This window comes from Euprymna scolopes, chromosome 11 (assembly GCF_053919585.1).
Source record: "Euprymna scolopes isolate OS-2025 chromosome 11, ASM5391958v1, whole genome shotgun sequence".
NCBI lineage: Eukaryota > Metazoa > Mollusca > Cephalopoda > Sepiida > Sepiolidae > Euprymna > Euprymna scolopes.
Genome location: NC_136492.1, coordinates 30,383,961 through 30,400,001, shown reverse-complemented (window position 1 = coordinate 30,400,001; position 16,041 = coordinate 30,383,961). Strand labels below are relative to the sequence as shown.

The following is a 16,041-nucleotide window of genomic DNA, read 5'->3' as shown; positions in this document are numbered from 1 at the left end:
AATTCTGGCATGGGGTATATATATATATATATATATATATATATATATATATATATATATATATATATGTATAACAATATATATGTATGTATAACAATATATATATATGTATAACAATATATATATATGTATAACAATATATATATATATATGTATGTATAACAATATATATATGTATAACAATATATATATATATATATGTATAACAATATATATGTATAACAATATATATATATATATATGTATAACAATATATATATATATGTATAACAATATATATATATATATGTATAACAATATATATATATGTATAACAATATATATATATATGTATAACAATATATATATATATGTATAACAATATATATATATATGTATAACAATATATATATATAACAATATATATATATATATATGTATAACAATATATATATTTATATATGTATAACAATATATATATATATATACATAGATATATATATATATATATATATATATATATATATATATATATATATATATATATATATATGAGTCGTCCTTGGCCTGACGGACGAAGCGATTCCCTTACTGGGTTTTCGCTGAAACATGTATGCTTATGTGTAGCCATTTGTTTGTAAACTAAATTCACTTATTTTGGCTCTGTCTAAACATTGAGCACTCTTTTGGGTGACACACTTATATATTTTGTTTTAAACAAACAAATAATTACTACCAATACAATATATATATATATATATATATATATATATATATATATATATATATATATATAATATATGTATGTATAACAAGTACCTCATATTCCATGATCAGATTGTCAATGACTAAATTGTTGCCTCCATTAGGCAGGCTTTGGCTTGTCTGATGAGATGGATGTGTAGACACTAGTGAGCGAGGAGTTTGAAACAAGTACTTTCAGGTAATGTATTGTTAGTCCTAGCTATTAGTGGTTGAGAAGGTTTCTTGTAATTATTAAAGGAAATAAGCTTATATTATGATCGAGTACCGAGTCACTCTCAAACAACATTTCCAAAAACATTACCTATGTATAAGTCGACCCTCCAAAATAACCTTAAAATCGTCTCCCAGAAATTCGACTTATACACAAGTATCTCAATAAAGTTACACAGAATTTTTAGGTTATTGGTTATATATATATATATATATATATATATATATATATATATATATATATATATATATATATATATATATATATATATATATATATAAGCTATGGTTTTAAAATAGCTCAGACTCGCATGATGCAAGTCTAGACTGTCTCTGTCTATATGTATATTGTCATTCATCATCCATCGAGTAGACATCGCCAGAGACAGTGTAAAATTCATGCGAGTCTGAGCTATTGTTGAACCATAGCCTAACAACAGGCACAGTCTAGCAATAGGTGCTATCCAATTAAATTAACCATTTCATTTACATGCATGGACAGTAACACCAGGATCGCTGTGTTAAGTGAAAATCGAATCGGTTTTTTAGATTACGTTTGAAGAGAAAGCACGTCTTGCTCCAAGCAACTACTTGTAAAAATGGTGTTATTCAGTAAACGCTGTTTAATAGAAACCAAAGCAAAAAAAGCAGCTTTATCAAGGCCGGAAATCGTCTTCTTTAAAAACAAAGATTGAGTGCATACTCATCACTGTATACTTGTCTCTCCATGAGGAGAAAATACAGTACAAAGCCATTATCAGAAAAGTCGTGGATTCGACACAGCCAAGAATGGCATGAGGCCATTATCCAAAAAGCATAAATTTGAAGCAACCAAGAAAGGCATAAGGCGATTATCTGAAAAGTCATAGATTTGACACTACCAAGAAAGGCCATTATCCAAAAATGTCGTGGAGTTGACACAATCGAGGAATCATAAGGCCATTGTTCAGAATCCTCCATTAGCTATGTATATATATATATATATATATATATATATATATATATATATATATATATATATATATATATATATATATATGAAAAAAAAAAGAAAGGAAGGAAACAGAATTATTCGCATAAAAAGATTGAGTACATTCTTTTTACTCTTTGATGTTGTTGATTTCGAACTTTGTGAATTACCATTTTCTTTAAGGATATTCAATTTAAATTCCAAGCATCTTTAAAATTGGCATCGGTACATGTGATGATTTAAATTCTCACAGCCTAAGAACTTTCCATTTTTGACATGGTATGCAGTAAAGCGGAACTTTGAATTCTTATTATTTTCTCTATTTTGTTATTGTGTTGATTTTTATAAAAATAATAAAAACAATAAAAAAATAAAAAAATATATAAAATATATTTTTCTTCAGATTTGTGTTGTCCTTCCAAACTGTTGCCTCTGATATATATATATATATATATATATATATATATATATATATATATATATATATATATATATATATATATGTGTGTGTGTGTGTGTGTGTGTGTGTGCATATGTATTATGTATACATATGTATATATATGTATTGATCACATCTCCACATGTATATATGTATGTGTATAAATGTATAAAAATATTTAAAAAATAAAATAAAATAATAATAAAATAAATAATTAAATAAAAACAAATTATAAAACGAATAAAAGAAAAAAGTATTTAAAAAATACACAGAAATGGACAAATAATCTATAATAAAGCAAAGGAAAGCTGGTCTTCTGTCAAGAAGTGACGATCACCTTATATATATATATATATATATATATATATATATATATATATATATATATATATATATATATATAATGGACTCTCCCATCGATTTCCGCGACAACAGCTAAGGTGTTCAGAAATCCACACAGATGACTTGTATATAGTGGTGAAGACTTTATGTTGAACCAACCACACTTTTTGCAATTGCTGCGAATCTTTGATAATGCAGATGACTGCCACAAGACAAAGTACAATGCAGGTTTTTACATCAGAGTTTCCTTCTCCTAGATACATGACTTAACTAAGACTGGGGGTGCATATCTCCCAGTGAAATAGTGCGCTTCCAGATACCAACCTGGAAATTTCTACAACTCAGCGCAGTACATACAGTGCCTAGCCTTCACAAATGCTCACCCATCTGGTACTGGCCAGGCTCAACGTTGCTTAACTTTAGTGATCTGGCGAGAACCAGTGTGTCAATGTGATTGTGCCGTATATATATATATATATATATATATATATATATATATATATATATATATATATATATATATATACTAGCATGGGTGCTTGGAGGTGTATGTTGAGCAAAAAAAAAAAAAAAAAAAGTTGTAGTAGGAAGACAGGTTCGAACCTGTACCACAAAGGAGGAAAAGAATGGGAAAAAAAATCTGACGTCTTTGCTGTTACGACCACTGCCAAACCAGAAGTGACGTAGGTTTTAATTAAGGCTAGACAATCGAAAGGAAAGGATGACTTTCGAAAATATCGGCGAAAAAAGCGACCCCCCCCCGTAGAAAAGTGCCACGTTGAAGGTTAAGATATTAATGTTTTTAGCCAATTTTTCGATATTTGTTGTCTGAAAGGTCGACTTCAAAACGATACTGATCTTGTAAAAATCCGTCGCCTCTGAAGAAAGTTTTAGGCAGATATACATACATACATACATACATACATACATACATACATACATACATTTATATAATGGTTACTGAAATTTTCGACCTAAACCGATTAAAAAGCTTTCCCTATCTCTGAATACCCTTTATGTAAAATTTCAAATGTTTAGACCAGAAATTGTCTGAGTAATTTGTAGAGACCGAAGCGGTCAAATTTTTTTAAAACTTTGACTCCTATTATGACCCCTTGACATTTATTGTTTTGAGCTCAAATCAAGTTATTAAGTTATATTTCTCTCTATTTTCTTTTTCTATTTCTTTCTCTATTCTTTTTTTCTCTTCTCAATCACTCTCTCTCCATTGTAATCTTTTAACTTTATTTAAATTGCCCCTCCCTCTTTACATTTTATAATTAAAGTTCTGTGTTTTAAGTTTTTTAACTCCAACTTTTAAAGAGTTCCTACCTAAAATAAAAATCCATTATTCATTGAACTTTTGAATAGTCAAGTCGCTGCCTGATGATATCTGTTGTTTGATTGAAACAAGTGGCTATTTGTAGCAGCGGGATGTGAGCATGTTTATATAACAATAAACAAGTATTATCAGCTCTTTTTATTGAGCACTATCTAACAACCTCGTTGAATTCATTAGTCCATTACTTTTGAATATAAAAAAACCCGAGTATATATATATATATATATATATATATATATATATATATATATATATATATATATATACACTTTGTGTTAATCTGACAACAAACGTGCCATTACTGTTTTCAATATATATATACAAACTTTAGCTCATACACGGTTCAGTGTCATTTAAAGATTTTTCCCCGTGGGTTTTCATTGATGGGTGGTGTATCTTTGCTGGTGAACTACTCTGCCGCACTCGTGAAGATTTATGAGCGAAGATGTAATAATATATATACCTTTTTTTTTATTATTTAAATAAATAAGTATACCTTGTTCTATTTATTATTGAGCACTCTTATATAAACTTCGTTAAATTCATTGTCTTTTATCATTGAATATATTTAATCTGGAATAACCACACGCACACACACACACGCACACACACACACACACTCTCACACACGCACACATATACATATATATGCAAATGGAAATTCAATTAACTTTCTCGAAGTTATATATTTGGATTTTACCGTCACTGGATTATTTATCTTCCACCAGACTATCCATTCACGTGTAATCACCTTTTTCTTCACCATATTCCCTTTGCTTCACTATTTTGTTATCAAGTAAGATCTTTGACTTACTTGTTTCATCAAATACTTTTGCATGCAAAATCCGATCCGTCATTTTGCTAATTCCTACCCTCTGATGAGAAGGAAAGTATTTCTTCGAAACTCCGTGGATTAAGGACTATCCACTTATCAAGTGTTTCCTTTTCAGATTAAATATGTTTTTAACTTTTTTCAAAGTGTTTTTTAACATGTTTTATTAACTGTTTGCTCGTATATATATATATATATATATATATATATATATATATATATATATATATATATATATTTAATACCTACATACAAGTTTTTAATTTTTTTTATAATAATATTTTGTATTTCTGCACGTCTCCAATAGAAAACGAATAAAGAAAAGTTATAAACTTTTATATTTTTTGTATTCTTTTTTTTTTACATTTTTATATATATATATATTAGTGATGGGACGATTCCAAAAATTTTCTAGATTCCGATACCATTATCGATTCCATTCTAAATTTCCGATTCCGATACGATTTCCGATTTCAATTCTGATTCTAATAACAAAAGCGCCCCCCCAAAAATCACAACTATAGCATAAGAGAACCCCACTGCCCCTTTTGAATGAGTTCATTAAATGGCGTCGATTTATGTCTGTTTAAGAAATGTTCCAATATTTGGAGCTTTACTTATCGCAGTGCAAAATAAGTTTAAGATATAAATATACCAAGTTTATTATTTAAAAATCAACTGACAATTTGTTTTCGTCAGTTTTTTTTCTTTCTCTTTAATAATTTTGTGAAACAAAGTCTATAAAAGACGAACATGTTCATTTTTTTTATTTGTATCTCACCGATAATTTATATACAAAATACACACTAGGAGACTCCTAAATAAATTAAAAATTGATTGAGATTGTCGGACTGACTTCCTCATCTTGGTTGTTATTGTCACAACGTTTCGGCCGTTTTGCCCTCCGGCCTTCGTCAGGTGTTTTGTATCGAACTAGGGAACCGCTTGTTAGGAGAGACCCACTGGAAAGTGAGAAAACTTAAAGAAACAGCTCACATGCTCGGACATAACAACCTACTGAGCAAACCAAGCATAGAGCTGAATGCAATTTGGACACCTCTGATAGAGAGAGAAAACCTTGAATAACAACATAGGTTTAACATTAACAAAAACCAACTAAGAATTGTCCTAGTGACATATGGTCGAGTGGTCCTAGACGTTGTATCAAAGTTTACAGTTATCCAAAGGTGCTGAGTTCAATCCTGAACGAAGGCAGTGAAAAGTAACATTCAAAACAGAGAATCAGCAACTATGTCCCAGAGCCTAGCTGGAGTCCGAACACGGTACCCCCGTAATAATAATAAAGAGTTGGGTTCGATACAAAACACCTGATGAAGGCCGGAGGGCAAAACGGCCTAAACGTTGTGACTAATAACAACCAAGATGAGGAAGTCAGTCCGACAATCTCAATAAATGGAATAATTTGATTAAAATAGGCATCACTGTACTGGAATAATTTGATTACTCATACACTTCTTGCCATTTATCCATGAACGAAGGCAGTGAAAAAGTAACATTCAAAACAGAGAATCAGCAACTCGGCTGGAGTCCGAACACGGTACCTCCGTAATAATAATAAAGGGTTGGGTTCGAGACTCTAACCCTAACCTAAAACCGTTAAGTTTTTTCTAAAACCTTATAGATTTTTTGTGGAAGGGAGGGGGCAGACAAATATTTTTGTATGAAGTTTTATCGATTGGATTTCTAACACTGAATAAATTTAGTATTGGCAGACAATTTATTGATATTTTTTAGCCATATTATGGAAAATATTTTTTAATTAAAAACGTATTAATATTTAATGAAAAATATTATATATTTATTAATCATAGTGACACTATTTTGAATAGGAGTAAATGTGGTATTGTGGTGAGTGAAATGATTCTAGCTAAGAATAATATAGATAGTGTAAGATCTCCAATCTTGAAGGGGATGTTGTTTTTAGGAGAGACGACACCCACCCTATAATATTTAAAAAATATATTTTTACTTTTTTACTGTTATTTTATAAAAGATAAAATCTATTTTCCTAAGTTTTCATTTTTTACCTAGCTGGATATGTTTTTAATGCGTTAACTTATTTTAAAGTGTTTATTCAGTTCAAAAAAAGACTACACCCCACCCACCCTAATATTTTTGGTTCTCTTGATTTCTACTTTTGCTTTTTTCACTCATATGCCTCTATTCCGAATTCGTAACAGCAGACCAACATTATTGGGTTTTTATTACTATACATATAGATTCAAAGAATTTGTCAAAAAAAAAATATATAACAAATAAATGTTATCAACAAGTACCAATGGACTGGAAGCGAGAACGCCTTGTAAAGCTGCCAAAGAAAGGTGATCTCTCATCTTGTAATAACTGGAGAGAAATCATTCTCGAGAGGCTGAAGATTGCCTTAGACAAGACACTTCGGGACGAACAGGCTGGCTTCCGACAGGACCACTCATGCACGGGCCACATCGCAACCATGCGCATCATCACCAAGTAGTCCTGGGAGTGGCAAACCACCTTGTACACAGTCTTTATCGACTTCCAGAAGGCATTTGACAGTGTCAATAGAGAGGTCATCTGGAGACTGTTGCATCACTATGGCTTTCCTCCAAACTTTGTCACCATCATACAACAGATGTACGAAAATGCCACCTATCAAGTGATCCACAGTGAGAAACTGACGGAACCCTTCACCATACAAACCAGCGTCCATCAAGGTTGCCTGCTCTCACTGATAATATTTCTGGTAGTGGTCAACTGGGTCATGAAGTGATTCACTGTGAGGCTGAGGACGGGTATCCAGTGGAATTTTACAAAACAGCTGGAGGAGAGGACCTGGACTATGCAGATGACATCAGCCCCCTTTACACAGGTCTCAAGATGCACACGAGAAGCTATGTTGTGTGGCAGAGGAAGGTGGAAAGACTGGATTCCAGATCAACATCGGGAAGACAGAGGTCATGAGGGTAAATAATAGAAGGCAAGATCCAGTGCAACTACAACAAGAGAACATTAGAGAGGTTGACAAGTTTGTGTACTTAGGCAGTGTTGTCAGCAGAGATGGAGGAACAGATAAGGACATCAAGCGCCGGATAAGCAAAGCCAAAAGCGCCTTCAGCATCTTAAGCCCAATCTGGAGAACAACACCCCTCTCACTTCAGAATAAGATCCAAATTTTCAACACCAATGTGAAGTTGGTTCTACTCTATGGCTCAGAAACGTGGAGAGTGACCAAGACCAACACCCACAAACTCCAGACATTCACCAACAGATGTCTCAGAAACATCCTAAACATCAGATGGTGAGAGATTTCCAATGAACAAGTGTGGGACAAAACCAATCAAACCCCAATAGAGATAGAGATAAAAATAACGAAAATGGAACTGGATTGGCCACACCTTGCGGAAGTCTGCATCCAACGTCATCAGGCAGGCCCTTGAATGGAACCCACAAGGCAAGCATAAAATTGGTCGCCCGAGGCAGACATGGAAAAGAAGCATTGAGGCTGAGACCAGGGCTGCTGGAATGACATGGGCCAAACTGAAGAGGACCAGCCAGAATTGGATCCGTTGGAGGAATGTCATTGTGGCCCTATGTTCCCCAAGGAATCAAGAGGCCTAAACAAAAAAAAAAAAAAAAAAATTTTTATCAAAGGCAAGATCAGTTACTTTTCTACCTAACTGGATAATTTTTTAGCATTTTTATTTGATGTAAAATGTTTGCTCGGTTCGAAAAATATACAGTGTTTATCAGTATATGCGAAAAAGACAAATGGCAGTGAGCTCGCTGTTGAATACGTTAAGTTTGGGAAAATGAGTTCAAACTAAAAACTATACAAAATACTGTTAGAAACTCACTGAATCTATGTTACCATAAGTTTTTAGCACTTTTATTTAATGTAAAATCTTCATTCGGTTTGAAAAACATACTTGTTCCCATCTATTTACATATAAATGAAGGTAATAAGCCACTTTTGGCATTTATTTGAAAAATTTTGTTTCTATAGCCTACCCCTAATTAAAGCTGTTAGGTCTGCATTCATGTCGAACAATCATAAGCAGCAAAAAATTTAATAGTTCAAGGTTGGAGGTTTGGAATTTGTTGAATAATTTACTTTCCTAGGCAACGCTGGGGCACAGGTCAGCAAGTTCGTAAATAATAAAAAAAAAACACTTACCATGTTTATTATTAATTGTAGATTCGTTTTGCTAAAAACTTCTTCAGCAAATGTTAATTTTTCCATCAGAGCTGTTATTTTATCACAGGCAGGAAAGGATATCATGAACCTCAATCAATCTTCTCTTGATATAGATATTTCATTGTTTTTTGGGATTTTTGTGCTTTTTTAGAGGGGTACGTCCTGAGGTGGATCTATATTGAAAAAAAACAACAACAAAAAACATGAAGTAAAACATTAATTATCTTGAACCAAAATAAAACATTAATTATCTTGAATCAAAATAAAATTAATAAAATAAAAGTTTTTTAAAAAAAATTGTTTCATACAAAAATTCTGAAATGGATAAAAGTTGTCAAAGTGAATGACTTTTAATATATATATATATATATATATATATATATATATATATATATATATATATATATATATATATATATATATATATATATATATATATATATTATAAATAGTTATGAACATTCATTATTTGAATGCTTTTTTTTAAAATAATATTTTTAAGGAAATTCTAATAGTACAAAATAGAATTCATTTTTTTAGTTTTTTTTACACAAAAATTCTGAAATGTTATCTGAAGCAAAATTAAATTGGAAAAGATTTTAATAGCATAGAAATTTATTGTTTGGACAGTCATTATTGGAATGTGTAAAAAAAAACAAAAAACATGTTATTCTGAAATTGCATTGCGTCCTCCTGATATAAGCTCTTCAAACTGAAACCAAAAAAGTTGTCCCGTAATAGTGCTGAAAAAACATGCTACTTATTTGCATGAGTAAGTAACTATGATGAATAGTTACATATTGTTTCTATTGTAAAATAAAATTCATTAAAAAATCATATTATTCAGCAAATATAATTCGCTTTGAACTAATGCCAAATACCCTTTATGTCTACATTTTGGCTATTATCAAAAAAGGTCACTTTGTCTTCAAAAAATTATGTGATGTTTTTTATTAGTAGTATACTATGTTAATACCTTAAATTTCTAAAAGAGATATGCAGTTTTTAAAAGTCCTTTAGACTTATATGAAATTCAAACTCAGGGATGCATATCATAAAAAACTACTGCTTTCATAATGTGTACTCTGCCTATTCCTTTTCTGTCGATCCATCATATTTTTAGTTTCGTAAGAATAAACAGATTAAAAAATAAATGATATCTAGATATAGTTATGGTTTATAATAAATATTGGAATTCATTTCCGACAATTTATTATTATATATCTACTAGAAAATTATTATATATCTACTAGAAAATGTACTTGGCGTTGCCCGGTATTGAACGTAACATTAAATACCTTAAAAAATAAAAAAACCGGAAAGAAACTGAGACATGTGCATGCGAGTATTATGTTTTTTTCTAAACAGTTCCCTTCTTATAAGTAAAAAAAAAAATAATTGAGCTGAAATCGAAATCAAAACCTAAAGACAGTGAGTCAAGTACGATAGTCATTAAGCCATATTGACACGATCTTTAAAGAGTGTTTTCAAACCTACTTATTCTTAACATAATGTGAACGATATGTGCATGAGCAACCGTGAAACAGTTGACAAACAGATAAAAATCTGATGATTTACAAGTCTCAATTTTTCAATTTTGACCCCTTAGCAAACATTTTTTTCCAGATGAAAACTGATTAAAAATGTTTTTCCCATGTCTGAATACTGTATATACCAAATTTCGAGTCTGTAGAGTATATAGGTTGAGAAGTGCCCACACACACACACACACACACACACACACACACACACATATTCTCACTTTATAGATATATAGATTATTATACGAAAGCTGAGTTAATCGACGTTTGTTTCCCTGAGGCTTTTTTCCTATATATTTTAATAACACAAAATACATAATATTCTCTGATTTTGGGATTGAGTTATCTTTTTAAAAATTCATTTTAGGTGTTCTAATAAGCCTTAATTTCAAATTTACTCACTAGCTTTTATTAAGTTTCTCACAATTTAACTTTCTTTAACTGTATACTGTTTATCTCCCACCCTTCCCCGATCTTATTTTAACAAGATTTATCACCTTTGCTTCCATAACTCTCTTTTTCTGCTTATTAAAAGTCAAAGATATTAAAACTAACTATAAAACTAAAGATTGGCATAGTCCATTAAGAGAGTAGAAAATGGACCTTGTGTTTACTTTTGGCAACCCCTTAAGTCTAGTTTCCCTTATTTTGTCCTTTAGTCCTCACATTCCATGACCGATGTTTCTGATAAAGAGGGAAAAATTGCTGTTTTCTATGTCAGAATCTATCCATCTAACATTAATCCTTGGCCTCGTTTTCTTACTTTGAAGTGATATATATATATATATATATATATATATATATATATATATATATATATATATATATATATATATACCTGTTCTACAAGTATTTTAATGGTTAATGCTCTGATGAACTACAAGCACTTGTACCCCCTCGACGTGAATACCCCTGACAAACCCGACAAGCAGCTAAATCTCACCCCATACACAGCAGAAATCCCCAGGTGTAAGAAAGCCTTCTACTCCAATAGTTTCTTCTCCAGAACTACTAGACTTTGGAACTCTCTGCTTTCCCAACTGTACTGACATGCAGAAGTTCAAGTGTAATGTGAACAGACATCTTGCTGCTCATCTTCCTTCATGATTAACCCTGCTTGCAACTTATGTCTTTGATAGTAACCCTCTACTTCAAAGTGACACTGTGCCTTGTTTGAGGGGAAAATTGAATAATATATATATATATATATATATATATATATACGAGGGGCGTGCAATAAATAATGCCCCTGACCCACTTCCCATAGGAGTAGAGCAACGAAACTTGGCACAGTTATTAGTCTTTCTCTACATAGGAACCATGCATTTCTCCCATCGTTTGATGTAACTTCATTGCTGGGAAGAGGTGAAAATCAGAGGGTGCAAGGTCAGGAGAGTAGGGAGGATGGGGAAGGATTTCATAACCACACGCCTGTGCTTCTGATCTGGTGACATGCGAGTTGTGGACTGGAGCGTTGTCCTGTAGGAGGAGGGTACCTTTGCTGATCTTGCCCTGCCTCTTGATTTTGATAGCTTATCTTAATTTCCTCAAAAGTGAAGCATAATAGGCTCCTGTAATTGTGATACCCTTTGCCAGGAAATCTGTCATCACTACTCCGTCCTGGTCCCAGAAGACTGTGAGCATGACCTTGCCAGCGGAAGGCTGCACCCTTGCCTTCTTTGCAGGTGATTAGTCCAAGTGCTTCCACTGCATTGACTGGGCTTTGTGTCTGCATCATAGTGATGGACCCAGGTTTCATCCTGTGTAATCAGTCTTTTGAAAAACTTTGACTCATCTTCTTGGCACATCTCCAAATTCATCCTCGAGCACTTGACGCGTTCTCGCTTCTGGAATGGTGTGAGCAACCTGGGAATCCATCTGGCAGACACCTTATGCATATGCAAATGATCATGAATGATAATTTCCACAGACTCTGTACTAATCTTGACACCTTGGACTATTTAGCGAATAGTAATGCGCCAATCTTCCAAAATGGCAGCCTCAACTTGACGGACAGATGCCTCATCAATGGCAGAAGGGGGGAAACCAGGTCTGGGAGCTGTTTCCACAGACTTCCGGCCATGTTTGAATTCACAATGCCAGCGTTTTACAAGGTCATATGATGGGGCATTATCATCATAAGTTTCTTTCATTTCATCAAAAGTCTCTTGTGGTGTGCGTCCTTTCAAATATAAAAACCGGATCACTGCTCGACATTCAACAGGCTCCATTTCACACCTGACTCAGTTCAAACACCTGTAAAACAGAAACCACAATTAGTTCAGAGCTGTAATTTGCGACATAACCTGTAGAGATATAAAATATTGCACATCCAAAATTTCAGCTAGATCAGACAACTGGAAGTTGGTCAGGGGCATTACTTATTGCACGCCCCTCGTATATAATAAATTTATTATTTAAATATATACATAAAATTAAGTTATCTATAGACATGACATGTTTCGAAGTTTCACTTCTCGTTAGTATAGCTAAACTTATTGCTCTTTACATTAAGTGGCTTTATACCTTGTCTGGAGTGATTTCCATAAAAATAAATAATAGGAAATATAGACACAATTATTAATATAGATGAAGAACAAAAGAGAGATAGCAATAAAAGAGGGAAATAAGACTAAAGTTGGATTTTGTGTTTTATTTTTATTTTTTTTATATATAATAGGCTTTGCAAACGGATTTTTCCGGATTCCAAAATTCCGACCCGAGCTCAGTGGATGACACAACAGTCCACATCTTTTCTAGTATATTATGAATCTCGATTCTTTTTTCTTTACACTTTGTTTGTGTGAGTAATTCATTTAAATAAATGGTTTATTTAGTCCACATGGCTGGTATTAAAAACAAAGAAAACCACTAAAAGAAAAATGGAATTCAATTGAACAAAGAAAGAGGGACCACCTGTCGCAGGTGTCGTCTTAAAATTTGACTAACAAGAATAAATGTTAGTCAAAGTTAAATTTGTACAAATAAGTAACCTTTCAACCTTTGCGATAAATCTTTGTTTATCCATGTATATCACCATCTTTTGCATTAAGCGACAAGTACAATGGACAGGTTATATACTAAACTTGAAAAGAGAAACTTGAATGCCTACTAGAGAAAAACTTGAATACCTAATGGAGAGAAACTTGAATGCTTACTAAACACTATCCGCGAATGTCTAAACTCTTTCTGTATAGGGGTTTGTCAGGACAATTTGGCATGCAGATATTTTCACTATAAGTAAACCCTGACCAAATATTCAAAATCACATAGTATTCACGGCTCAAATAAGATCTCTTTGGTAATACCCAGATACTATATCAACGCTGCTCAAAGAGTAAGTATAAACTTTTAAAAGGTACTGCACAACACAACTCCAGGAATGGGTATAAACTAGTGTATACGAATAAATTTATCAAACTTCACATGAGTATTTTTCCCACTTCAATGTAGCTTTGAAATTACACATGGAATTATTTTTTTATTTACTATTAATCTCTGTATAAAGTAAGATATGTATATATGTTTAGATATTTCTATATATCGATTCATTCTTAAACTAATTAATCAATCATTATGAATTTTAGTACATAATTGCTATGAATAAGGATTTGTAATGCGGGTGAGTTTAATTTAGCTTTATGTAAAAACAACAAAGACAGAGTTCAAGTCTCCCGTGAAAATTCAAATACTTTTAACTTTCATTAAATTTTAACTGTAGGTATTAGACATCAATTAATAAATATTTATCATATTTCAGTTTCTTTTATAGTTTTTAGAGGGCATAATAAGAACTCAGTCTCCTATTTGAAAATTCAAATATTTGGACGTCTCATGAAATAATGTTTCAGAATTTGTGTTCAGTGCCAGCTAGGAGACAGTGTTTCTCTACATTCAAGTTTCTTCTCAATCTCATTTATAAAACTCACCATGTCTGTCTGACTGTTTATCTGTCTCCATTTTTGCAAACTGTATCTCCGCCGAGACAGCAGGGCGCAGAGTGGCATGAGGTGGCTCAAATGATCGCATCTTTTGTGGACCGTTTTTTAATGGGCCTTTACCTGGTTAAAATAGTTGCTAAGGGATCAAAATTGAATGAAATTAGAACTTGGCAAGCATAAGTCAACATAAGCTGCTATTCTATGCATGTTCAAATATAAATACATTTGTACATTAATGTTAGTTTATTCTAGCTATTCAACTGACAATGGCTCATGCGATAACATCTCAAATTTTGCGTTTGGTTTCGGTTTTGATTCTAGCTGATGGCACCAGTTCGTTTATTTTTTTTAGTTTTGAAATCGCAATTATATATGGGGTACAATATCATATAAAATAATCTAATGTAATAAAATTTGCTCGATTCTACATGTCTCTGCACAAGAACCACAAAAGTCAAGCACAAGGTCCCCTAAATGTGTGAGACTCCAGTTCCCATAAAAGGGTGTTTATCATTGTATCACATTTTTAATTATTACTGAATCAGAGGAAGAAATATGTGCAAAGTTCAATCTGTGGAAAACTAATCTTCAGGTTAATATGAGAAAGACAACAGTGATCATTAGCCCTAATTTGCATAATCTGAAAAACTTTGATAAGTTTTCTTGTGGCGTTTGCAGATATGACGTTAGTAGCAACTGTGTATTTTGTACAGGCTATCATTATTAAGCTCACAGGAGATGCAATGGGTTGTGAGGTAGATTAGTCTTTATTATAGAAGGCGTTTTTATACTGCTCCTCTAATAAAGGCAGGTCCTGTGCTCTGTTCAGTTCTTTGTGGATGAAAGTTGTGGACTCATTTTACTATCTTCGTGATATGATCTGTGCTGGTCGGCAATGTGAATTAAGTTTGGACTGCATTGTGCAAGTTTTGTGATCTTCTCATCTGAACCTGTCGTTCACTCTCACTTTTCACTTGGGATCAAATTTAAAGCAACTATCATATTTACCGCCGCTGCCATGTTACAGGCAAGTGAGTGCCGAGTTTCTGCTAGCTCAGTCTTTCTGGCAATGCAAAGGAATGATACGGCTATGGTTTAGCTGATTCATGATAAGCACTTTGATGATAGAGTTAATTCTAACTCTTTGCTATTGAGGCTGAAGATGTCTTGACTGGAGTCAGTTCTGTGGTGCAACCATTTACGCTGATATGGACATATTGAATGAAGCTCTGGTTGGATAAACAGAAGCATATTCCAATTGAGAGTAAATGAGGAAAAGGTTGAGATAAATTCAATGCAATATCAATGCCAATATAAATGATAGACTCTCAGAGAGAAAATCATTTTATGTATGCCACCCACATTTTATGAGGAGGAGACACGTTAAGTGAAAAAGATGAAGAAGGTAATGCCTACATTATGCTCCTTAAAAATCTTTCAAAACAAACTAAAATTTGGAGAATATTTATTAATCGATAACCGATA

The 16,041-nt window shown here is 32.4% G+C and overlaps 1 protein-coding gene across 2 annotated transcripts in view; it reads right to left on the bottom strand.

Annotated features, from left to right (window-relative positions):
- LOC145287821 (cullin-3-like) overlaps positions 1-16,041 on the bottom strand; it is a 241,197-nt gene that overhangs the window by 146,735 nt on the left and 78,421 nt on the right. For both annotated transcript variants that reach the window (XM_080135683.1, XM_080135684.1), the window contains exon 2: positions 9,054-9,247. In XM_080135683.1, the coding sequence (XP_079991809.1) occupies positions 9,054-9,158 (105 nt within the window). In that variant the 5' untranslated portion in view covers positions 9,159-9,247. The remainder of the gene's footprint in view (positions 1-9,053; positions 9,248-16,041) is intronic.